Below are 25626 nucleotides of genomic sequence, written 5' to 3' on the forward strand. Positions count from 1 at the left end.
GTCTGACTGTGTGAAATATTGGGGGTGTCTCTGGGAACATCTCACCCCAAATCACTGACCAACCAGCTTTCCTTACTGGACATTTCCTTAAAATAAATTGTTATTGGAATTGTATCTATTCTAGCATTTATGTGGCCCTCATCACCATAATATCTGACCACTCCCACAAGTTAAAAAATGGATAATGTTATTCTGTCCTTTCCACTTATGGCTCTGTCACATTTTCAAACACAACCCAGTTTCCTAATGCTAATAGGACCCCAAAGTGAGGCTTAGAAACTCTGGGCTTTTTATTTTATTTTAATGAATCTGTGAGATTAAGGATGCTGTTGGAGGAAAGTTTGGGGGAAGAGGGTTTTGCAATTTAGATTAATGATCACTCTTGTTTCTTCTGGCAGGAAGCTTCCAGTTCTTGATCCAGCTCCAGTGAATGGCCCATGTCCCCAGATTAATTAAACAAAAGCTCCATGGCACTGTAGGGGTAAGTACGTGTGTGTGAGCTTTCTCTCCACAGCTTTCTCCGCTATAGTACATTGGAAATGAAGACTTGCCTACAGCCACACTGGAACCAGTTTAACTAAATGGGTGTTTTTAAACTGATTTCATTAAATTGGAGCAAGTGTGGGTGTAAACATTTTTAAATTTGAGTGGTTTATTGTAGTATAGTTTATGGGCTAGTCTACACACAACTATTCTTTATGCTCAAGGAGTTGTTATGGTTGGCTGTCAAACTGGGAGGGTGTATCTAGTGGGGTCATGCAGTGGTCAGTCTTGGGTCTGGTACTATTCAATATTTTCGTTAATGACTTGGATAATGGAATGGAGAGTATACTCTTAAAAATTGCAGATGGGAGGGGTTGCAAGAACTTTGGAGGGCAGGTTTAAAATTCAAAATCACTTTGATTAATTGGAGAATTGGTCTGACTTGAATAAGATGAAATTTAATAAAGATAAGTGCAAAGTATTTCACTTAGGAAGGAAAAATCAAATGCACAACTACAAAATGGGCAATAACTGACTAAGCAGTAGTACTGCTGAAAAGGATCTGGGGGTTATCTGTAAAAGGATCACAAATAGAATATGACTCAACAATGTGATGCAGTTCCAAAAATGGCTAATATTCTGGGGTGTATTAACAAGGGTATTGTATGCTGCTTTACTTGGCATTAGTGAGGCCTCAGCTGGAGTACTGTGCCCAGTTTTGGGAGAGAGAGAGTCTAGAGGAGAGCAACAAAAATGATCAAAGGTTTAGAAATCCTGACATATGAGGAAAGTTAAAATAACTGGCATACTTAGTCTCGAGAAAAGAAGACTGAGGGAAGACCTCATGACAGTTTTCAAACATGTTAAGGGCTGTTATAAAGAGGACTGTGACCAATTGTTTTACATGACCACTGAAGGTAGGACAAGAAGTAATGGGCTTAATCTGTAGCAAGGGAGATTTAGGCTAGGTATTAGGAAAAACTTTCTAAGTCTAAGAGAAGTTAAGCTCTGGAATAGGTTTCCAAGGAAGTTTGTGGGATCCCGATCATTGGAGGTTTTTAAGAACAGGCTGGACAAACACCTGTGAGGGATAGTCTACTTGACCCAGTCCTGCCTCAGCAGGACTTGACGGACTTGATGATTCCTCAAGGTCCATTCCAGCCCTGCATTTCTGTGATTCTTTGATTTTAGGACCTTGGAAAAAGCCACCTGGGAACTGTACAGAAGATCAAACAACAACCAACAAATATAGCATTTTAGAATTTTATTTTAATGAATGTAAATGCAAAAATAGACTCATTACCCAATGGCTTCCTTTGTGTACCTGGAAAATAAAACCCACAGATATAGTATATATAGAAAAAGCTAGAAAAGCTTTCATAATATTGTAGGAATTGCAACATGACAAACCTAGAGTGTGCATTTCAAGCAATTTGAAAAATCTGTTTTAAAATATTAGAAAGAAAAAAAGCGATTGTGTGGGATTTGCTGCTGTGGGAATATGGGACACAGTTTCACCTTATAGCCAGAATATCTGACACTGGACACCACTTAAAGGAGTTAAAGTTTCTAAGGGCTGCCAACCTGGCACCTTTCATCAGTTCTAATTTCACTCTAAACTACTGCATACGTTTAAAAACAACAACAACAACAACAACAAAAAACCTGACATATCTTCCCTCCCCCACCCCTTAGCTCAAGATAATTGTTCATTCCCAGTTGTGCAACAGCCCCGGTTTATAGTGGTGGAAGCTGGAGCATCTGCAGAGATGAATTGTACATTGTACCACCCAAACCGCTAAAGAATCCTGACGTTGTATCTGTATGGTACAGCAGGAGAATAGGGAATGATGTGAGTGTGATGGAGAAAATCACAGAGACAGACAGAGACTGAAAGGCCGATTCAAGCTCACATGGATGGAAAATGTCTCTTCCAGCACCCTGCACATTCATAACCTGCAGGAAAATGACATGGTCATTTACCACTGTCAGTTCTTCATCTTCCTCTTCAATCCACCCTGCATTTTAGATGGGAACGGGACCAGACTGAGTGTTACAGGTACTGTACGTTTGGGGTTTTATTGGGTCACACTCACTGTTCAGAAGGAACTATTTGAAACAGATGCATAGCAGGAGGCAGGCAATCTTTGATGTGACGCAATTGACTTCAGTTGAGTCACTTCAGATTAACAACCATGTAGATGAGATCAGAATACAGCCCTAAATGTATTGACTTCAGTGGGAATGCTTTGCAGTTACACCTGAGATCAGAATCTGGCCCTAACCACTTTGACTTCAGTGTCCGCACTCCAGATTTACATCAGGATCACTGAGATCAAACTCTAGCCCTGACTCCATACGGATCACTCTTGTTATGTCTCCAGCTACCAATAAGCCAAATAAACTCCTTCCATAGAACTAAAATAACTTTAATTTAACAAGAGTAAACACAACAAGGACACAACAAAAAAAGGCTGCAAATGAGAACAGGTCAGTCTCCCTGTTAAGCTACTTTCCAGGGCACACCTAGCTTCAGTCTCCTCACAACCCAGCTGACTTCTAACTTGCAAATTTTGAGCTCTGCCACTCTGAGAGAGTTGCAGAAGTTAAAGGTACAGGAGCAAAAATAAAACTATCATATTTTCATAAAAGGTGTTTACACCACAACTCTCAGATCCCAATCTGAGTTTGCAGGGCTTCTTACAGAAGAAAAGGTGTTGTTGTTTTTTTTAACTTGTTAACTAAACACATTTGATACAGTATTACTGAGACACAATAAATGTGGAGCCCCACAATGTCATCTTCACAGTAATTTTTCAGAGTAGAAACACACTTTAAAGGGGGACATTCCTTGAGCAATCAGGAAGAGAAAGAACATTATTAAAATGGGCGGGTGATTCTCTCTCAGGTTGTGTCTATGCTAGCATATTTTGTAGTTGCGATTCACCTTTGGAGTATCTTTATTAGCAGTAGCAACAATAAAGGTTGAAGTGCAGGCAGGTGGATTCAGGCTCAGAGCAGGGTTAGACGGCATGGTCGTAAAAATATCTGAGCTGTGTCTATACTACTATTGCGGCCAGCAAGGAAGCTGCCTAGTGGTGAATTAAAGTTACAGGTGGAGATTTTAAAAGTAATGGAGCTAGGTGTCTAACTGTGGTTGGTGCATTTGAAAACCTTCCCCAAACTACTGAAGAGTCAGGGTGGTGTACAAAGGGTATGTGCCTAGGGACCCAGGTAGGACTGTACTCAGGTGGCTTGCCTGTCCTGCTGCCTATGCCACTGAAGGTACACTTCATTTTTAGTGTGCTAGCTTGAGGAGAACTAGTGTGTGTATGTTTACCGAAGCTGTAAATTACACCCAGCTCCAGCGTAATGCAGCGTCTACTCACTCCATGCCTTGCCTCGTGTTCTTTCCCCCTTTGGGGTAGGCAGTTAGCACACCACAAGATGATGATAGGGAATAGTCCTACACAGAGAGCTCAGGATCTGCATCTAAGGCCAGTACCAGTACAAATAGTGCAAAGTGCAATCCTTAGGCCCCACTTAGGTACCATGTGGGCCCTGTTTGTATATTATTTTGTCTGGAGGTTACCCAGGTTATACTAATATTAAAATGTGTTTTTACACCTTGATGTTGCACAAATGGGTAAATGCTCTATTCTTGGAGCTAACATCACAACTGGAGCACTTCACTGGGCGCTAGATGACACTTTCTTCCACTGAAACTCAGCTGCCAAAGACAAATTTTCTAGATGTATCTAAGGTAGTTAGATGAGTTCAGAAATCCCAATTTTGAGTGCTTTACTTGTTATTTGTAGGACAAATTGTCATGAAAAAAACCTTTGTTTCTCTGTTGATCTCCATGTGGAAGCTACAAACTCTAACTGAGTTTTCTCACATGCCGTTTAAATACTCTGTAGGAAATATATTTAATTGTTGTAGGTGTACCAGCGTATACATCCCATTTAAACAGGCTCTCAGTATATTGGCTATTTCATACTGAAGACTTCCTCCAGGCTCTCCAGTGCCTGTTTTTTGGTTATTTTCCCCCAGTCTCTTGGGAGATCAGCTGGTTCAACATCATACTCTTTAGCAAACTGTTCATTGAACTCCTTAAACACAAACTTCCAGTAATTGGAAGCAGTGAGGCTGGGATCTGGCTGAATGCACCAGTCTGGATAATAGCAACGATAATCTTTGTAGGGATGAGGTTTCCATTGTGTGTCTGAATTTCTAAATTTCTCATTAGAAATCACATCTTCAGAACATGAGGAATGTTCAAGCCTTTGTGTGTTATTACTTCCATCTTGCCATAATCCTTTAGGCCGATGTACAGTTGCAAAGTGCTCTTTATGGTCAGTACCTCCTGCTTCGCAGGGGACTTTACAGAACGGACACTGCTTCCCACAGCCAAACATTCGCTTATAGATTTCATCCTGGGGCTTCAACGGCAGCTGCGAGAGTTGAGTCTCCATTTCCAAACCTTTAAATTGAACTAAGATTTCCTCTTCCAGATTAGGAAGAAAAGACCGAATAAAAGCAGAGAACTCATCAGTATTTTCTGTGTTTATAAACCGTATCCCAATTAAATTTTCCTTAGATATGATCAGGTCCGTCTGCAGCAATTGACAAAAGTTGTCTAAAAAGGCAGAGACTGAGTCAATCTTTTTTATTCTGGAGTTTTCTAGAGCGTCCATGACTTTTTTTATTATCGTGGACAGAATTTCTCTTTCCAAATCTTCCAAACTGTCAGTCTGTCTATAGTGATCTACCAGGCATCTCCATACCCATGTTTTGACAAACACTTCATAGCTTTTAATATATTTCACATAGTTACTGAAATTCATCTCCTCCAGCAGCTTCTTCTGCATAGTGAACTGGAAGGAGCTCCGGCTGCTGTATTCAGTGGACTGTTCCCTCCTGAGAAAGTCTTCCACTATCTCTATCCCTAGTCTCTTGTTGACATAGTCTAGCAGGGCAGGTCTCAGACACTGATCACAGAAATCCTTGGCCCTTCTTTGGCAGGCATCCTCCTTGTGCAAGTAAAGGTCTCTAAATCTTGAGAGATAGTGAGGTTTCTGTTTCTGCAGACGTTTCTGAGGATCATTTTCATTGACAAAATCTTCGTGCATTTTCTGAAATGCATGAGCCACTTCCCCCAAAATGTGAAGCTTCAGATCAACTTCAAAGAGACCGCTAGTGTGAAGTTTTGAAACATCCTCCTGTTGGAGCCTCTCATTGATCATATACAATAATTCTCTGCAATAGGTTTGATCATAGCCGAGTTTGGAATTTACAGTTTTTTCACAATAACTTCTGCACTGGTCCATTAAGGATTTGACAAGTTCCTCTGCTTTATAGCAGAGTTCCTGTGTCAAACCTTTTCTTCTGGTTTTCAAACCACGTGTATCTATATACTCCTTTTTCATCCTGAAAGAATTCATTTTATAATTCAACAAGTTTCCTGCTTCTTGTAGCTTCTTATTCACTGCACTTCCACGATTCCCCAGGTCCCTTCTCAGCTGGAACTCCACATCCTGATAAATGTCACATTTCGGTAAAGAGAAAGGGTTTAATTCTCTTAATGATTTTTTCCACATTTTTTCAAATTCTGCTTGCAGTTCTTTATTGTCTAATTCACATTCTCTCTTCCTATGATCTTCCAAAATCCTGTCAACTTTCCCTTCAATTAGTTTCATATATTCAGTCAGGATATTGTCTATCTTGTGTTGGCCTTCTTTGATGTGAATGGTTTCCTCACACTTGCACATGGAATAACGTTCAAGTTCTTCCTTGAGGCTCTTTGCACTCCTGGTGAAATCTTCTGCATACTTTTCTATCAAGTGAAGATTTGCTGCTCGACTTTCAAAATACTGTTGTAAATTATTCAGAATCTGCTGTTCACCGTACAATAATTTCTGCTGCATCTCATCTTTTAAGTTACCAACGTGCAGTTCATCAGGGGTATGATTATGAATTAGAGTTTCTTTTTCTAATACCCAGAGATGCATTTCCTTGCGGAAACCCCACTCCCACTCTGCATACTTGGCAGACAGCCGGTTATAGGCCTCAGCTATGAGGCTGTTTCTGAAGCTGAAGATGAAGTTCTCATGTTTTACAGCATTCCACAGACTCTTCACCCATTCGATAAATTGAGGAATGTCTTTGGGAGCTCTGTTGTCTGAATATTTCATTAATTCATACAGGTATTTCTTTAATTCACACACACTTTCACTGTATCCTATATTCACTGGAGCCATGGGAGGGACTCCATGCCACAGCCCAGGGATGTACCAATTGTGTTTTTCTGGCTGATACTCCATAATATCAGAAAATGTCATTTCCCTGCTTAGTTTTTCCATCTTTGCTGCTGCTTTGGTCATTTCATTCAGCTGCTCCAGGAGGTGTTTCCTGTCCCTCATGTTTTGTTTATAAGCAGACACATCACTGACGTTCTGATGCACAAATTGGCAATTACGCTTTTGTCCTATTTCCTCCATTCTGAGAAAGGCATGGACCACAATTTGTAGAACATCCTTCATTTCAGTGGCGTTCTCCATGGCCATGTTAACAATCGTTATGTCACTCAGTCCAATCACCAGAGTGGCCAGCTCATTGTCATGTTCATAGCTATCCTCTAATTTGGCCAGTTCAGGGGCTTTCAAACCTTCTGCGTCTATCACCAGGAAGAAATCACAGCCCAGTTCCTGCTGAAAGTTCTCTGCAACTTTAATGAGTGTCATGAAGGCTCCTCGTGTACATCGGCCACTGCTCACTGCAAACTGCAGGCCGAACATGGTGTTGAGGAGGGTGGATTTCCCAGTGCTCTGCACTCCTAGCACAGATAAAACTACCATTCTGGACCTTCCCCCCAGCTTGGCATGGAGCTGAGTCAGAACATCTGTTACCCACTGCAGTGGGATGTTGGATGCATCTCCATCGATCAGCTCCATGGGAAATCCTTCCAGCATCAGATCAGCTGCTATGCCTGGGAGATGGATGAATTGTCTTTGGCATTCTGCCTTGTCTCCTTCTTTAAACATTGAGCATTCAGCTTCATAAAACTGCCCCAACTCACGAATGAAATGTTCAACACCTAAGGTACTGGCATCTTCCTTGAAGTTATCCCCTAATGGTTCACATTTTGATTTATATTCAGCCCATAGTTTAGAAAGATTCTCCCTAGATATACAATCCAAGTCAAATTTCAGCCAGTTCAGGAAGTAATGTCTCTCCACTGGAAGTATTTGTCCTATCCCATGAAGAAACTTACTCAAACTATGAGTCAGGTTGAATTGATTCTGCTGTCTACGTAATTCCAACCTTTCCTCTCTCAGCTGCGATTTATATTTTTCTGTGGGGGTGTTCAACTGCCGTTTCATACGGCACAGTTCTTTTTCCACCTTAGCCAGTTTTTTCCAGAGATCTCCTTGGAGCTTCAGCATTTCACTCCTGTACGTTGGCAAATCTTTTACTTCCTTAGTTATTTCTTTAGAACACTTCCTTGCATTCTGACATTCCTCACACTCCTCATCTATCTGGATTTTTAATTCTTGGGCTGTCACAACCATGTCTTCAATACTCACTGTCTTGGGAGAAGAGTTCATTATGCTCCCTATAGTGGATTGCAGTGTTTTAAGAAAAGCTGTCTTATTGCTGGTGCTGTCTTTCACCAGTAGTTGTGATCTATTCAGTTTTAGTACTGGGGCTAATTTATTAAGGAATTCCAAGGTTTCGCTGTGTTTCCCAGCTTGGGCCTTGAGGATGAAGTAGTATTTAGTTGTTGATTCTTTCAGAGAGGATAATAGTTTATATTCTCTTTCACTGACTCTGTCAGTAACTATGAACACTGCTGTCGAGATCTCTGTTAAAAAGCGAAACTGTAGACTGTGAGACTCAATGTCTCCACGCAGATTTGTAACTGCAATGGCTTCTGGGAAGATATCTGAATTTTCCCTTCCTCTAGGAAAATACCAGGAAATCTCTACCAGTCCACTGGCAATTTCCTGAGGGATGTTCCCAGACTCCATGTCCCGATGGACAAAGAAATCCTGGTGCTGCTGGGAGGAGCTGAGTAGCTCATTGAGAAGTTTGGACTTGGAGAAGCTGCAACTCCCCATCCGCACAAAGGAAATGGTTGGCATTTTGGTGAGCACCAGGCTCTCCTCTCTGAACCCTCTGCTCTGTGCCAGGGAGCGCGGCCTCCACTTCTTCACAATGTCCCTCATTGCCCACAGCATTAGGGTGCACTTGGGGGTGTCAAGGGCAGGTAGCAGCAGAGGGAGGGCAAACTGGCACATGGACATTTTTGACAGGATTTGCTGTTGCAGGAAACTGTCTGAACAACCCAGAATGGCACAGAGAACATCGAGGGGGTGCAGAGAATCACTAGTGTCAGTGTTCAGAACAGTGAAAATATCATCAATATCCATATTTTCTTCATCTTCATTGGTTCCTTGATCATCAGATGCCATCTGCACTAGACTTGTGTTTCTGGCTGTCCCATTCAAAGCCATGACCTTCCTCAGGAAATGCCAAGGTAAATCTCCTAAAGTCTGAGGAGTCCAGTTCTTTAGACTTTCCAGTCTGATTTCCAGGACATCCCTAAGTCTGAGCTTTTTGCTTTTGTGCTGCTCCAGGTTTAACTTGGAGAGGATGTTCTGGAATGCTCTTCTCTCTACTGAAATATGTTAAAACATGAAAATTAATTTCAGAATTGAATAATTTGTTATACATAAATTTTTACACATTTTTATTTTGACATTGAGGTGGTTACTTGAGGATTATACCATTAGGTTGTAAATGCCAGCTATATTTAATGTTGCTTAACTTGTTGCCACTAGCACTCATATTTAAAGTGACCTACAATTATTAGGGTGTACATATGGTGTTCTCCGTATCCCCAGTATATCTGAAGAAGATTTTTTTAAATATATGCAACTGTGTAATTTTTATATCTCTGGTAACCTTGCCATTTAATCATTCACAGGTTTTACGTTACCTTTTCACAAAGCTGCATGGGAAAACTTCCATAGCAAGAGAGATTGAAAATATGAAGCTTGTGTGCTTTAGAGAGGAGGTGAATAAAAGGAGACATGATAGAAGGTAATTTGGTGCAGGGATTGCCTCTTTTATATGCTTGTACAGTGTTCAGCACAATGGGGCTCCAATAGCTATAGTGACCTTTGGGCACTTCAGTAATTTAAATATTGAATAATAATGGAATAGAAAATAGTTCCTGTGGTAGAGAAGGTAGATCAGGTGATGTGGTAGATCAGGTGATGCCCTGAAGGCCTCCTGATGTCCTATAACAATTCTGTGTGGCTCAGAGCTCCTGGCAGACCCCTCATGCTCCCATCATTCTGCTTCTAAGTCACCCTTTCCTCCCTAGACTCAAAAACGAAAGCAAAAATATTTTAAAGTACATCAGAAATAGTGGGGCCGCTGGACGATCAAGATGCTGAAGGAGCACTCGGGAAAGATAAGGCCATTGCAGAGAAACTAAATGAATTATTTGCGTCAATCTTCATTGCAGAGGATGTGAGGGAGATTCTCACATCTGAGCCATTCTTTTTAGATAACACATATGAGGAACTGTCCCATATCGAGGTGTCATTAGAAGAGGTTTAGGAACATATTGATAATTAAACAGTAATAAATCACCAGGACCAGACGGTATTCATCCAAGAGTTCTAATCTCAAAGGCTATGTCTACACTAGAGAGCTTACAGCAGCGCTACTGCACTGATGTAGTTGCGCTGATGTAAGATGTAGTAGCCGTTCTAAGATGATGAGAGTGAGCTCTCCCATTGACATAATTAATCCACCTCCAATGAGTGGCAGTAGTTATGTTGGTGGGAGAAGCTGTCCCCACCTGCGCTTATGTTGGTGTAACTTACGTTGCTTGGGGGGAGGTGTGGTTTATTCACAACCTGAGCAATGTAAGTTATACCTACTTAAGAGGTAGTTTATACATAGCCAAATATGAAATTGCAGAACTACCAAGTGTGGTATGTGATCTATAACTTAAATCAGCTTCTGTACCAGATGACTGGAGGATAGTTAATGTGACACCAATTTTTAAAAAAAGATTCCAGAGGTGATCCCGGCAATTACAGGCTGATAAGCCTAACTTCAGTACCAGGCAAACTGGTTGAAACTATAGGTAATAAAAGAATTATCAGACACCTAGATGAACACGATTTGTTGGGGAAGAGTCAACATGGCTTCTGTAAAAGGAAATCATGCCTCACCAATCTACTAGAATTCTTTGAGGGGTTCAACAGGCATGTGGACAAGGGGAATCCAGTGGATATAGTGTATTTAGATTTTCAGAAAGCTTTTGACAAGGTCTTTCACTGAAGGCTCTTAAAGAAACTAAGCTGTCGTGGGATATAAGTGTACTCTCTATGCCATGATCTAAATAGTTGACGAAGACATTGAAAAGAACCAGACCCAGGACTGATCCCTGCTGAACCCCACTTGTTATGCCCTTCCAGCATGACTGTGAACCATTGATAACGACTCTCTGGGAATGATTATCCAACCATATATGCACCCACTTTATCGTAGTTCCATCTAGGTTGCATTTCCCTAGTTTGTTAATGAGAATCTTAACAAACTAGGGAATCTTAGAGTCGTAGTGGATAGTTCTCTGAAAGCATCCCCTCAATGTGCAGTGGCAGTCAAAAAAACTAACAATGTTGGGAACCATTAGGAAAGGATAGATAATAAGAGAGAAAATATTGCCTCTATATAAATCCATGGTATGCCCGCACCTTGATTATTGCATTCAGTCCTGTTGTCTCACCTCAAAAAGATATATTAGAATTGAAAAAGGTGCAGAGAAGGGCAACAAAAATGATTAAAGGCATGTGTCAGCTTCTATATGAGGAGAGATTAAAAAGACTGGGACTTTTCAGTTTGGAAAAGAGACAACTAAGAAAGGATATGATAGAGATCTATAACATCTTGAACAATGTGGAAATGAATAAGGAAGTGTTATTTATTCCTTCACATTACAGAAAAAACAGAAATTAATGAAATTAATGAACCAATGAAATTAAGAGGCAGCAGGTTTAAAAGAAACAAAAGGCAGTACTTCTTCACACAACACACAGTCAAGCTGTGGAATTTGTTGCCAAGGATGTTGTGAAGGCAAAAAGTACAACGTGGTTCAAAAAAGAATTAGATTAGTTCATTGAGAATAGGTCCATCAATGGCTTTTATATGCTTAGGGATACAACCCCATGCTCTGGGTGTCCTTAGCCTCTGACTGCCAGAAGCTGGGAATGGACAGCAGGGGATGGATCACTCAAAAATTGCCCTGTTCTGTTCATTCCCCTTGGGGCATCTGGCATTGGCAGCTGTCAGAAGACAGGACACTGGGCTAGATGGACCACTGGACTGTTCATATGTTCTTAAGCACCTTGTTGTTTGTGGAGTATTTAGGAGCAGCTCAGTGGGTGCAGGAGGAGAAGATATAAAGAAAGCAGTATCACAAGGCACACTGATGTGTTGCCTGGGGCTGCCTTCTTCACCTGATTAACCTGCTGTGGTCTGTAGGAGCAGAATTGTCATCTGATGAGCCATACAAGATTCACTGGAAGTAAAAGGAAGGAGAAGGGGCTAGTTTTTCACCATTGCTTTCTCCTCCTCCCCACCTGGACCTTCTGCTTCTAGCAGCTCCTGCCGGTGGAAAAACCAGAGGCTGTCTGGTTGGGTGAGAGAGGAGGATGTGGGAGGAAGCTGGTCTCTTGTTGAGTGGAATGGGTGTCTAGGCAGGAAGGGAGGTGCAGGAAGAGACAGTGAGAGAAACCATTTCCCTGCCTTTTTAACATGATAGACATACTGTGGTTCTTCAGAAGAGAGTCCCACTGCTTTAAGTTGGTTCACCACTAGAGGTTTGGTTCACCACTAGAGGTTCCCAGGTATAGAAAGAAGGGAAGCGATGCCTTTTTGTGCAGGGTTAAACTGCTGCTAAGCAGAAATCATTCAAGACAACCTGTTACACTAGATAACACTTCAATGTGCTGTCCCCCACACCATGCATATTTGTCCTGGCTGCTGGTCCATCATGACAGATGGGTGGCCAGGCCAAATCTGCTGGTCTAGGCAGCTGCCTAGAAATCTGCCATTCTCAGCAGCTGCCTAGTCCGACTATATTTAGAATGGCTTCTTCTATTAAGATACCCCCATCTAGCCTGCTCTGCTCCTTCAAGCACCCAGTATTGCCACCAATACTCCCGCCTAATCCTTCTTTCCCATATAACTCCCTCAATCACTTAGAGCCCACAAGTATGAGATCCATGGAGGTAGTGGATTAGTGGTACAAGGCTCCTAAAACTTATAAGTATGGGGGTCCCATCAAGCCTCATAAGTCTTGTCAAGGTGTTGATGCACTGAACCAGGTGGAGTTCTGCAGATCTTAGGATGTTTGAAGCCATGGTAGCACAGGAGGCAGTGTTGTCTAGCTGCCTGAGTACTATCCCACCCAGTATCCTGGTTACATACTCGACCAATTAGCCCGTGCAGCCATTTTCAGTGAGCTAGACCAATCAAAGCTAACTTAGATCTGTCTACATGAGTTGCAATTGCATCTCCTGAATGCAGTGTACACACATCCTAGAAACTTTTGAAATCCCCCTGCCCCCGCAATTTATTTTTTAATCCAACTAAGCTCTTGGCTTCAATAATATCTTTAAGGTGAAGTTAAATTTTCTGGTACCTACAGTATATAATTAAGTAATAATAAATATCAGATTGTTTTCAGAAGCATCATAGAGCCAGCTATTAAAGGTGTTTAGGCACCTAAGGATGCAGGCAGGTGTCTACTGGGATTTCAAAAGTGCCTAGCAAGTTAATGCCTAACTCCCATTGATAGATCTTTGAAAATCTAGTCTCTGGGAGCCTAAGTCTCATTGCAGGCTTCCTGGAGTTAAAGAAACTCCTATGGAATATTCATTAATTGTTCATGATGGGTTTTCTTGCACTGGTACTGGTCAATGTCAGGTACAGAGTACCAGACTAGATAAAACATTGCTCTGACCTGGTGTGAGTTACAAGCTTTCAAGCTACATGGAGCTCTTCTTCAGGTCCAGGAAAGGTACTCTGTGACACTCCGAGTACTTTTCCCAGACCTGAGGAAGAGCTCTGTGTAGCTTGAAAGTTTGTCTGTCTCACCAACAGAAGTCGGTCCAATAAAAGATATCACCTCACCCATCTTGTCTCTCTAATATCCTGGGAGTGACACATCTACAACAACACTGCATACTGATCTGGTATGGTAGTTCCTTTGTTCCTATATTCCTATGTGAGGGGAGAGGTAGTAGGACGAGAGTGCTGAGAGCTGCAGAGAAGTCCGGGTGCTCAAAGAGCATGATGCATGACATAGTTTAAGAACCTTAATGAAACAGAATTCATGATAGTCACTTAAGGGCTGATATGTACAGGGAATGTGGCAAATGGGTAACATTTAAGGAGATGATGTGGTGTGGTGGAGAGACAGAATTCAATTATGAAAAGGTCAGAGAGGGAGCAGCGCTGAGTGAAAATGAGGTCAAGTGGTTATCATAGTGAGTTGATCCAGGGTTGGAAATCAAATGAAGAAATAAAGATGAGAAGTTAGGAGGCAAGAGGGTACATGGGACATTGATGTGGAAGGTGGAATAATTCAACATGAAGGTTGGAGACTGAGATGAGAGGAAGTGGAAAAGCCAGCTATCAAAATCAGAGATAAAGGTGTTTATAGGCGAGTCCTGGAGGATTAGATAATAACTATAGGGCAGGAGATAGGATAATATACTTTGAGGCAGTGCTGTTCAAGAGAATAACCAGTATGTCATCAGAATATGCACACAAACTCTCCAGCATTTTTTTCACTGAGTCATATTTTTCAGTTTTGAGAACAGAAAGTATGTCTCACCCCATTCATGCTCTGGCTCATTTTGTAGAGTATTTGTAATCTTTATTTTCTTCTTTGGTAGAATTTCCTCTGAAGAGTCTTCCCCACTAGCCATTTCATCCAAACTATGAATTCTGAAATAATTAAATCAAAGAAAAAGTGTTTGTTTATGAGAGCAAGATGATGGATTTGTGAAGCAGCCAGAGTTAGATTTAATTGAGCAGGTTGCATTATAGGGTAAGAACAGGTTAAAAATATTTAGATAGGTCAGATGTATTCAGGTTGGCAGGGACTGATAAAATTCATCCTAGGATACCTAAGGAACTAGCTGAAACAATCTTGGAACTCTTAGCCATTATTTTGGAGAACTCATGGAGGACAGGTGACGTCCCAGAGGACTGGAGAGGGGCAAACATAATATCTATCTTTAAAAAAGGGAACACCGAGGACCTGAGGAATTATAGACTAGTCAGTCAAACTTTGATACCTGGAAAAATACTGGAACAAATTATTAAACAATCATGTGGTCTGGGTGAAATTACTATAAAGTGGGTGCACAACTGGTTGAAAGACCATACTCAAAGAGTAGTTATCAGTGTTTAGTGGTCAAACTGGCAGGATGTACCTAATGGGGTCCCGCTGGGGCTAGTGCTGGGTCTAATACTATTCAATAATTTCATTAATGATGTGGATAATAATAGAGTGGAAAGTACGCTAATAAAATTTGCAGATGACATCAAGTTGGGAGGGGTTACGCTTTGTAGGATGGGATTAGAATTCAAAACAGCCTTGACAAATTAGAGTACTGGTCTTTATTGAATTTCATCTTGTTGATTTCAGACAGTGCAAACTACTACACTTATGAAAGAAAACTCAGATGCACAGCTACAAAATGGGGAATAACTGGCTAGGCAGTAGTATTGCTGAAAAGGATCTGAGGGTTATAAAGGTTCACAAATTGAATATGAGTCAATAATGTGATGCAGTTGCAAAAAAAGCTAAAATCATTCCGGGGTGTATTAACAGGATGCTTTATGTGAGACACGGGAGCTAATTGTCCCACTCGGCACTGGCGAGGCCTCAGCTGGAGTACTTTGTCCAATTCTGGGGGCCCCACTTTAGGAAGATGTGGACAAATTGGAGAGAGTCCAGAGGAGAATAACAAGTATGATTAAAGGTTTAGAAAATTTGACCTGTGAGGGAAGGCTAAAAGGAACTAGGTATGTTTAATCTTTAGGAAAGAAGACTGAGGTGGGATCTGATAAGTCTTCAAATATGTTCAGGGCTGTTATTCAGAGAATGGTGGTCAATTGTTCTCTATGTCCACTGAAGGTAGGAGAAGAAGCAATGGGCTTGTTCTTCAACAAGGCAGATTTAGGAAAAACTTTCTAAATCTCAGGGTAGTTAAGCTCTGGAACAGGCTTCCAAAGGAGGTTGTGGAATCCCAATTACTGGAGGGTTTTAAGAACAGATTGGACAAACACCTGTCAGGGATGGTCTAGGTTTCCTCAGTCCTGCTTCAGCATGGAGGAGCTGGAGTTGATGAGCTCTTGAGTTCCCTTCCAGCCCTATATTTCTATGATTCTATAATTATGGGAATGTCACACCATAAGAATTGCCACACTAGATCAGAGCTGAGCTCCATCTAGCCCAGTGTCCTGTCTCTGACGGGTGGCCAGCACCAGATGCTTCAGAGGAAAGTGTAAGAACCCAGCAGAAACAGATGTGGGGTAATCAGGCCCCCACATTAGGTCTCATCCTTGTGTCTAATAGTTACAGATTGTCTTAAACACTAAAGACCAAGGCTTAATATCCCTTTCAAAATTGTATCACTAATTATGATAACTCTCATTATTGTTGATATCCATATAAATGTCCAATTCTTTTTTGAATCTTGCTAAGAGTCCACAATCTAATTACAAGTGGTGCAAAAAAACTGTACAAGAAAACTTAGAGTTTCATAACCTAAGCTCCGGCTGAAGTAAGTTTATTGTCTAATAAAAAATAATAATGGCAACCATCCTGAACTTAACATCATAATTTCATTTTAAATCCCTGTTTTCAGGTTCTTATTATGTCTCAGAAGACATTTACCCTTTGGTTGATGTTGGTGGTGGAGCAGGGCTCTCTGGCTTGTCGTCCACGTCCATCACTGATGATGTGTCACCAGCTAGTGCTGGACAGCTAGTGCTAGCACTGTCCATGTGTCTTTTCACTGGTTCTGAAAAGCAGGAGGGTAAAATTAGTAGTTCAGAGATGTTATTTAATGAGGTATAAAGAGAGAAATCTTCGGGCCCAGACAAGTTCTGTTTTATTGAGGTCCTGAGAGGATTAAAGGTGGCTCTATGCCAACTTTATGCCCACTCCCAAATCCTGTGGCTGGCCTAGCCTCCTTTACAAATAGAGTGGGATCTACATCAGTTCCATAGCACCATCAATAAATTATCCTTTGAATGAAAATGTCTGTGAACAGACAAAAAGTCATTGGAGATGCTGGATATTTCACAATACAAAATGCCCTTTATAATCATTGTACAAATGACTGGGTTCTCCCTTGATATCCCTTACTTCTCCCACTCTGCCTCTTTCAGCTCTATGAGTCTCTTTCTGTATTACTTTCTTCTTCTTTCTCGTATTACTCCTCCTTCTAAGTTTTCATTTCATACAGATCAATAAAATAGGAACTGCCAGACTGGATCAGAGCTGAGGTGCATCTTCCACTGTGCTGTCTCCGTCAATGGCCAGAACCAGGTGCTTCAGAAGAAGCTGCAAAACCCAGAAGTGGCAGATGTGGGATAATCTACCCCCACATTAGGTCTTATTTGGTTTCTAATAGTTAGATATTGGTTTAAATCCTGAAGCATAAGGCATAGTATGCTCTCCCCACTAAATGTTTATAATGAATTATGATAAATCTAGATGTTCTTGATACCCATATACAATTACTAATTGCCACCTCAATCGTGTAATATTCATTCGATTAATTAATTTAATTATTTTACACCAATAATGACAAATGCTTTGGACCAAATTGAATTTTTTTCACCCATTATTGGTTGCTAGTGTCAAGTGAAGTTTCATTGCACAGACTTTATCCCATCTGCTCTGTCTGGAAATGTGTGTAGTGTTGTATATTTATAGAAATAAACGAAACATTTTAAAAGAAAACACAAAGATTTTATTAGTGACTGCAGAGGGGACCCTGCCTTCAGGAACTCAATGTTGTCAACCAAAAGCATTCAAAAGTCATGAGTCAGACTCCCAGATATCACAATTGTCTTTGAAATCATGAGTTTAAAAATATCAAAATTATGGTTTATAAATGTTATTTATTATTTGCTATTTGCCATCTGGGTTTTGACTTTTCAGAGGAAAGCTGTTCACCTCAGTGTATGTGTGTGATCATGTCAGGTTCAAAATTCAACTTGAAGTGAACGTGAAAAACTGAAATTTATGTGGCACCCATGAGGTTGGATCGAGGACCCAATCATTTGCTGGAGGCTTCTGGGCTGTGACTGGGCCCTGAAAAGAAATGGCCTCTCTGCTGATTCCTCTTATTTTTTCCTAACCCCTGGAGTGAGGGAGCTGCCATTCCGTCTTTCTTCCTACCCCCTCCCTGCCTTTTCATTCACCATTCTGCCTCCCTCCCTTTTCCACCCAGTTCACCCCACTTCATGTTCTTCCTCCGTGCTCCTCCACACGTTCCTGTTCCCAGCTTGTTCCCTCTATTCGCCTGCCCCACATGTTCCCTCTCTTTGCCTTTACAGTATTCCACTCCTCGCATTTTCCCCTCTCTGCTATCCTCTGTTCCTCTGCTTCTCCTTCGCCTCCCAATCCCTCTAAGCATCCCTCATGCCCCCCATGTTCCCTTTCCTCCTCAGTCTCCCTCCTATAACACCTATGTTTCCTTGCACTGCTTCTTTCTCTCTCCTAGTCACAGTAACTGCCCGTCTCCTGACTGTTTCCCATCCAGCCCCATCACCAGACTGTGACAGCCATCTTTCCCTGAACACAATGGGAGATAGTGGCCATCTTTGCTGAAGCAGCCTGACTTTCACATGAAAAGATCTGGGAAAATGGCAGACATCTTAAGTGAGGGCAGTTTGGTTTCAGCCCTGTTGAAACAATGGAAGATGGTGGCCATTTCAAATCAGAAGAAATTGGCAAATTTGAAGCCAGGAATCTTGAGATCATGGGGAACTATTTTTAAAAAATACTGTATATTGTGAGACTTGTGATAAAATCTTGTGACTTAACAACACTGGGATCTTCCAGTATGATCTCTGTCTGTCTGTCTGTCTGTCTCTCTCTCTCACACACACACACACATGGTGGGGGATGAGTAAGGAGTAGGAGCTGCCAGTAACTGTAGAGAGCGGGTGAGGCCATGCAGAGTCCCTGCAAGGAGGCCCTCTCTTTAAACACTTTTTATTAACATGGACTCTATTGGCCTGATCCAAACCCCTTTGAAGTTTTTTGATTGTCCTTTCTGATCAGGCTCTGTCTGACTGGCTAATCCCCCCACCCCCATTCCCTATAGGACTTTGCACTGACCCTGAATCTATGGCATTTGGTGAGCAGGGTGGGAGGAGGGCACATTGGAATTGTGACATCAGAGCAGGGTGATACCTGGACAGAGGAGAAGGACATAATTTTTGATAAGTGTAGGGGAGGAAGAAATTAAATTAGCAAGACGTGTAGCACATACTGCCTTGGACATTTTGCTTATGTGGTGTTTGTCTATAGTTATTTATCCACTTTGATTATTTAGATTGTAAGCTCTTTGGGCCAGGGCTGTCTCTTCTTGTGGGCCTAGCACATGTTAGGCACAACCACAACATTAATAGTATTCATTATTATTATTTTCTATTAAGATGAAAAAATGAAACATGGATCTGAAGAACGTGAAAAATATGAACCAAAATCATAAAAAATCTGGGGAGGTCTATCCCACCACTCCTGACTTCTCTCAAAGTTCCCCTAGCAGCACAAAGGCCATTTTGCAGCTATGTTCAACTCAAGCATATTTAGGAAATAATCAGTTCTAGATAATAGACAGTAAAGTTGAAGATGAAAAGACAGAGGTGCAAACTTGGCTGCATTGAATTCAACAGGGGCTTTGCCCGATTACACCCAAGTTTCCCTGCCTGATGGGGGCTGCTGTCCTCTCCTAAACAAAGTTTCTTACCAGCTTTTTTGCTTCAGTGAGATTGTCTGCCAGGCCCCTCAGGTTGATGGCTCAGCACCTCCACAACAATCTTCTCACCATAGTCATTCACATAGCAGCTGACCAGCCAGGCTTTCCTGTCTCCAGTTTATTCCAGTGGCCTGAGTTATACTCTTTTTCCGCCTTGATTGCATTCAGGGTGGATTTGTACTTCCAGAGATTTGTCTCCCCCAACTCTTCCAAGGTCTCCAGCAGATGATATTCCACTCTGTTCTCCTGTGCTTCTCAGACGTTACCTGAGCTGACTCCTGGAGTAGAAGAAATCAGGGATATGCATCTGCAGATAGAGATTTTTTATGTAAATGAAAGCATCTCTCTAATGCGTTCAAGCTCAAAGCAACCTCCTCCACCATCATATCCCACAAATCTGAGCAGTTCACTTAAATCCCAAAAGCAACATCCCAAGCCCAGTGCTAAACCAATTCCATCTCTTATTTGCAGGAATTTACCAGTCTCAGTGTTATCACTGCCCCACTCTTGTGCAGATGGAGAGAGAGAATGGAGATTTCAAAACAGAGAGATGATATTTGTGCAGATCCATTGGGGAAAATCTAGGAGAAGAGAAAGGGAAGGAGGAGAAAACAGGTGGAACTGCCACTTGGGTGTGTTGTAAAGAGACTTAGCAAACAGCTGATTCCAGACTTTGAACTGTGAGTACAAGTTAACCTTGCTTATCTCTGAGTTGTTTTGCAAGGAGTATTGGCTGCCTGGAAAGAGTGAAAGTTGAAACTGTTAGATCTGTTCTGGACTCTATATTTGTCTGTTTCCTCCACCGCCATCTCTCTGCTTTTCTTTACTCCACCTTTAAACCATGGCACACCTCTCCTGAGCTGGTCTGCAAAGCCTCTGCCTCTCCTCCCATTCAGATCCCACTTGTAAACCCACATTTTTTGCAACCCCGGTAGAAACTTCCAGAGAAGTAGTTCCTCACTATTATTTTATCTCTTTAAAAATAAATCTGCTCATCAAGCTCTCTTCTAGTCTTCACTTAGTAATGTTGTATTAATTTAGATGGAATATACGGGCCCAAAGAGTCAAAGGTGTTAACATGACCCTATAATGGACCAGTGTTAAAAAAAGATTCGGGGTTTAGTATAGAGCCTTCAGCCTGCTTAGGGTCATGGCAAAGACATCATTTAAACATCTTTTTAACCTTTTATTAAAGACACAAAAAGGAAGGAAACCGTTAACGCGTTTGAAATGTAAAGTATTAATAAGGCTTTCATTTTAACAACTTCCCTTGTTGCCTTTCCCTTTAGCTGGAGGGAGTTTTTAGAAGGAACCTCCCCTGCCCCAGCTCCCCCATTGGACAGTCCTTTAGAAGATGATATTAAAGATACATTGAAATGGGTTGGACCTGTTATTGTTGCTATTGTTGTTAAAGTCTGATCCTGTTTCCTAGAAGACAAAACAAGACAAACACACAAGACAGAAGAGAAAACAGGAGCAAAGATAGAATATGCAGTTTCTGTCTCTGACGTTGACTCTTCTTTGCAACCTCACTGCTGGAGAAACACATGCTCAGCACAGGGTCTGATCAGCCATTCTGAGACCTGGCAAACTTGTACTATCATGGGACTGTCTAGGGGGGGCATTGTTTTTAACTGTCTCTTTCTGGTCACAGGCTCACAAGAATGTTGCAAAGTATACAGACTTGGCTGGATAAGCCCAGGCTCTCGTTAAACAGAAGGCAAGAAAGGAAATAAGGTGGGGAAAGAAAAGAACACACAAGGGTGTGTTTGTGTGTGCCAGTGAGGGAGAGAGATAAAGTCTTACATCCCCCAGCTGGTGTTCAGGAGTTAGTCGGAACTTGTATAAACACATAATCTGGGAATTTCTTCCGATGTATATTACCTCATCAGTGATAAATTTCAACATTCCATTTCTTCTCTTGTTAATGGAGTGAATTGCTCTGCTGGTTGTGAGAATCCCAGTTGAGAGGGAAAGAACATCACACCATGTGTAATCCCCATGAGAGTTTGTGATCAAATTGCTGTGTCTCCAGTCAGCCAATTGTGCCTCTTAATTTAGCCAGAGTGATGTTAACTGGATCAGAACCTCAACAGGAAGATAAAGTAACAACAAATATGAATCAAGTTCACACAGTGAAACGATCTCTCTTGAAATTACCCCACCTCCACATTATGCAAATTAAGTCTTCGATTTATCCTCAAATGCAACTGCTGTTAACTGACAAATCTAATCACACACACAGTCATCATGCCTGACATTTTAAAAACCCATTTGTTCTCATCAGAAAGTTTCTATGTAGTAGCATATACAGCTTAGAAATTTTAGAGGTTAATTTTCAAAGAGGCAAATGAGGATTTTAGCATCATGGGCACCATTGATGTTAATGGAAGTCACAGAGCTACAGCCATGTTCTCAGCTTTGAAACTTGATCCCCGTGGTTCTACATACACCCAACAAAGAAGGGGCAAAAAGTGTTTAAAGTGGGGATTGCTTTTGTAGTCTAAACTAAAAGCAACAGGTGCAGGGAACGTTTAAAACATGACTGAGGAAATAGATGGTAAGAAGATAAAGCTGCTGGTTTATGGTTTTATGATTTAATAGCTTAGTTGAAAATACAAGGCCAGCAGTCCAAAGACAGGAAAATGGTGTAAATGAGAAGTGAATGGCTGTCATCGACTCTGCAGGGCCCCCAGCAGCCATGCAGGTCTGGAAAGTTTCATGGGCTCCATATTCAAACTCTTTTGCTTATTGCTGAGGCCCCATTCTCTGCACAGGGGAACAATCAATCAGAAATCCTACGAACCAAAGTCATGTATATTCCAGTGCCCTATGTAGGAATCCCATGTATTGGGGATTAATTGCAAAGGCTTGGGATAAAATCCCTCACAAGAGGCTGTTAAGGAAGCAGTGATCACAGGGTCAGAGTTAAAGAGTTAAAGCTCTGTATTGAACTGATATCTGGTTTGGACATGGGGATGGGAAGCACTGGCACCAACTGACCTATTGGAGGTTGTTGGTGTAACTGACAGACAACTGAGGCTTTCCCCGTCTGGTAGTTGGGAGTGTTTGAGGGATGTTGGGTTTCTGAAGGTTCCTGTCACAGGTTGGCTGGCCCCTTAAGAATAGCTTGGCTCAGCCACACCTCTATCAGATTAGCTATCCCTCATCTGGACCTGATCAGCTGGGTGATTTCATTAAAAGGGCTGATAAAACTCAGTTTGAGTATGAAAACATAGGCAGACAGGCTCCTGTGAAAGGACCTGAATGCAAACCAAAACTGTCCAGAAAGGAAAGTGTGAGTCCAGACATAGGAGAGTGTCATGGAAGGTTGGGTGTTTCCTATTGGTGAACAGAGGAGAACAAGGTGTGTATTATAAAACTTACCTGATCATGATGCTCAGAACCCTCATATTTCTCTAATCTAGACCTACATCTATCAAACCAAGAGGTTTACTGGAACCTGAGAGCATCATGCACGGCCACACTGATTGTCTTTTGGAGATCCTTTGCCATTTAAATAGTCCTGTGCGGTTCATTGCCCAATGCATTGGGGTGACTCCACGTATCTCGGAGTGGCTCTGGGAGTCTGGGTATGGAATTGTTCCTTCCAAAAACAGGAATAAATGGCCAACTCTCAGTGTAGGAATGATGTTAATGCTATGTGGGAAAGAGAGGGGAGGTGATGCAGTTGATATGAATGGTTGTTTTAAGTCTGCCCACACAAGTGGGCCTTTTAATTTTTAAAGGGTGGAGGGCCCTTTAACCATTTCAGCTCAAGTACTCCAGACTCCCCTCTTCTCAGGAGCTCAGGATCTCCAGAAGTTGCTGGGGGTGGGGGGGAAGGAAGTGGGGTTCAGCTGCTATCGTGCTCCCTAAAGCTTTAGGATAATAGTAGGGAGAAGGGAGAAGAGCCAGAGATCTCATTAAGTCCACTAGGGACCTCAACATTGAACATCTATCTTACATAGGAGGTGATCAGATACTATGGTGATGAATGGCAGTACCAGATAGAAAGATAAAAGATGATACATTGAAAGTATCTAATATCTCAGCTAGTCAAACTCTGAAGCACTTAATGATTTAAGTGCATAAATGCTTAATTGTTCTTGTGCTTAAGTGGCAGAGCCTTAATTCAATTTGCTTCTAAACCCATAATACAGTGAGATGCTCAATAGGGTAAAGAACTACCCTTAGCTGCCAGTGTGTACCAAGCTCATCAATTTTATGGGGTTTGTGGTCATGGATTTCTTTGAAAAAACAATTTTTAATGTCTCCTTCTTATATAAACTTCCATACAGTCCTCACATATACACAAGAGGGAGATAAATGTTAAAAGTTGTTTTCTATTTGGAAAGACATCCAAATAGAAAACCATAGCTTAAAAAAAGGAATGCAGCACCAGCTACACCACTTTAGCCCTAATTGAATTTTTGCATGGAAAATATTGATTTTTTTTCTTTTTCATCAAAATGTGCAAAACCCATTTTCCAACACGTTCTTCTTAAACAGCCAAATTCATTACCCGCATGCTCTGCAATCCCACTGAAGCCAATGTAATTTCCTGGGGTGTAATTCACAGCTGAATTTGATCTATTCTCCTGCTACTTCTTTACATGTAACATCTTAAACCCTTTCCTTCCTCTCCACTCCCTCAGCAAAACCATGGTTGACAATTCAGTTACCTCGCCTGGACTATTGGAACCTTTTCCTCTCTGGCTTTCTTTTATCTCCCCAGAGTCCATTCAAAATAGTGCAGCTCAAATCCTCTTCTCCCATTGCTTTGACCATGTCATGTCACCCCACCCCTTGAATTTCTTCACTGACTTCCTTTCTGCTTCAAGTTCAAGATTCTCCTCCTTCTCTTCCAAGTCCTGCACAGGTTCAGTGCTCGTTTCTTCATCTCTTCCACCCATCTCCTCTAAGCACTTTCTGTCACAGTACCTGCTGTCCTTAGAATAACCTCCAAGTGACCTCCCTCTCTTCTTTCCATTCATTCATCAGATCCACTTCTCTTGTCTGGCTTTTCATCACTGATCAATATTGACTGTGCCCACTCCTACTCTTTTAAATTATTTTTTGACCAGTTTAGATTGTAAACTCTTTAGCAAAGAGACTTTGGGTGAAATTTTCAAAAGACCAAGTCACATTTTCAGAAATGAATAAGAAACTTGATGGGAAGTGCCTACAGATCTTTAAAAAATCTGTCTCTAAGTCACTTTTGAAAATGGGATTTAGGCATTTTTGAAAATTGTCCTCTTTCAGTAGTCGGTAAAGTGCCCTGTATGGTAGACCTATGGTTCTGTATAAATAGTCCATCATAATAATATAACCACAATTTAACGTTAGATGAGTTTCTGCATTTTAAAAAGTAAAACCAGAGATGCTAAGTAGAATTACTTTTTAACCACAAACATAAACACTGTTCAGATTGTTCCATTGGTTATACATTTAGCTGCTCTTTCCATACGGTCACTGCTCTGTCTCTGATCTGGCCCTGCCTGTGCTAGATCTGATAGAGCCCTTCTTTTGCAACACTCCGACTGCAGTGGTTTGCACTTCTTGACAAGTCTCTGATGTCAGAAGCGAGAATCTCATCTCTGGCCTTTGACCACACGGAGCAGAAAAACACGACGTCTTTACTATTTATTCTAAACCTTTTCCTATGAGTCTCTGACCTACCAAGAGATGGCCATCTACTTGTACAGGGGCACAATGAAAAGATTAACTCACTGAGATCAATTAACTAAAAATATCAGTGGAGTTCTATAGGGCCAGACTGTGCCATGAAGGTTACAGCCGTGAGCCGGGGGAAAGTGTGGAGCTGCCCTGCACCAAGAGGAGCTCTAGGAAGCATTGTTTGTCACAGATCTCCACTGTGCCACTACTTAAAAGGGCAGTTCTGCTGACCAGGAGATGTGGAGGGACATGGACATCGAAATTCCTTGTTTCCTTCTCATCTTCCCCAGGTACTAAAGTTATCTGTATTAGTTTTAAAAATACACCCATACGTGGCTGATCGAATCAGTGAAATTTGACTTTT

The 25626-nt window shown here is 41.5% G+C and overlaps 1 protein-coding gene across 1 annotated transcript; it reads right to left on the bottom strand.

The window, feature by feature from the left end:
• Positions 1-4472: 4472 nt before the first annotated feature.
• On the bottom strand, positions 4473-24499 carry LOC128835561 (up-regulator of cell proliferation-like). Its single transcript, XM_054025098.1, has 2 exons — positions 24385-24499; positions 4473-9163 (listed from the first exon to the last, which is right to left on the bottom strand). The coding sequence occupies exons 1-2, from the start codon at positions 24497-24499 to the stop codon at positions 4473-4475; spliced, it is 4806 nt and encodes a 1601-aa protein (XP_053881073.1).
• Positions 24500-25626: the final 1127 nt, after the last annotated feature.

Source organism: Malaclemys terrapin, chromosome 4 (genome assembly GCF_027887155.1).
Source record: "Malaclemys terrapin pileata isolate rMalTer1 chromosome 4, rMalTer1.hap1, whole genome shotgun sequence".
NCBI classification, from domain to species: domain Eukaryota; kingdom Metazoa; phylum Chordata; order Testudines; family Emydidae; genus Malaclemys; species Malaclemys terrapin.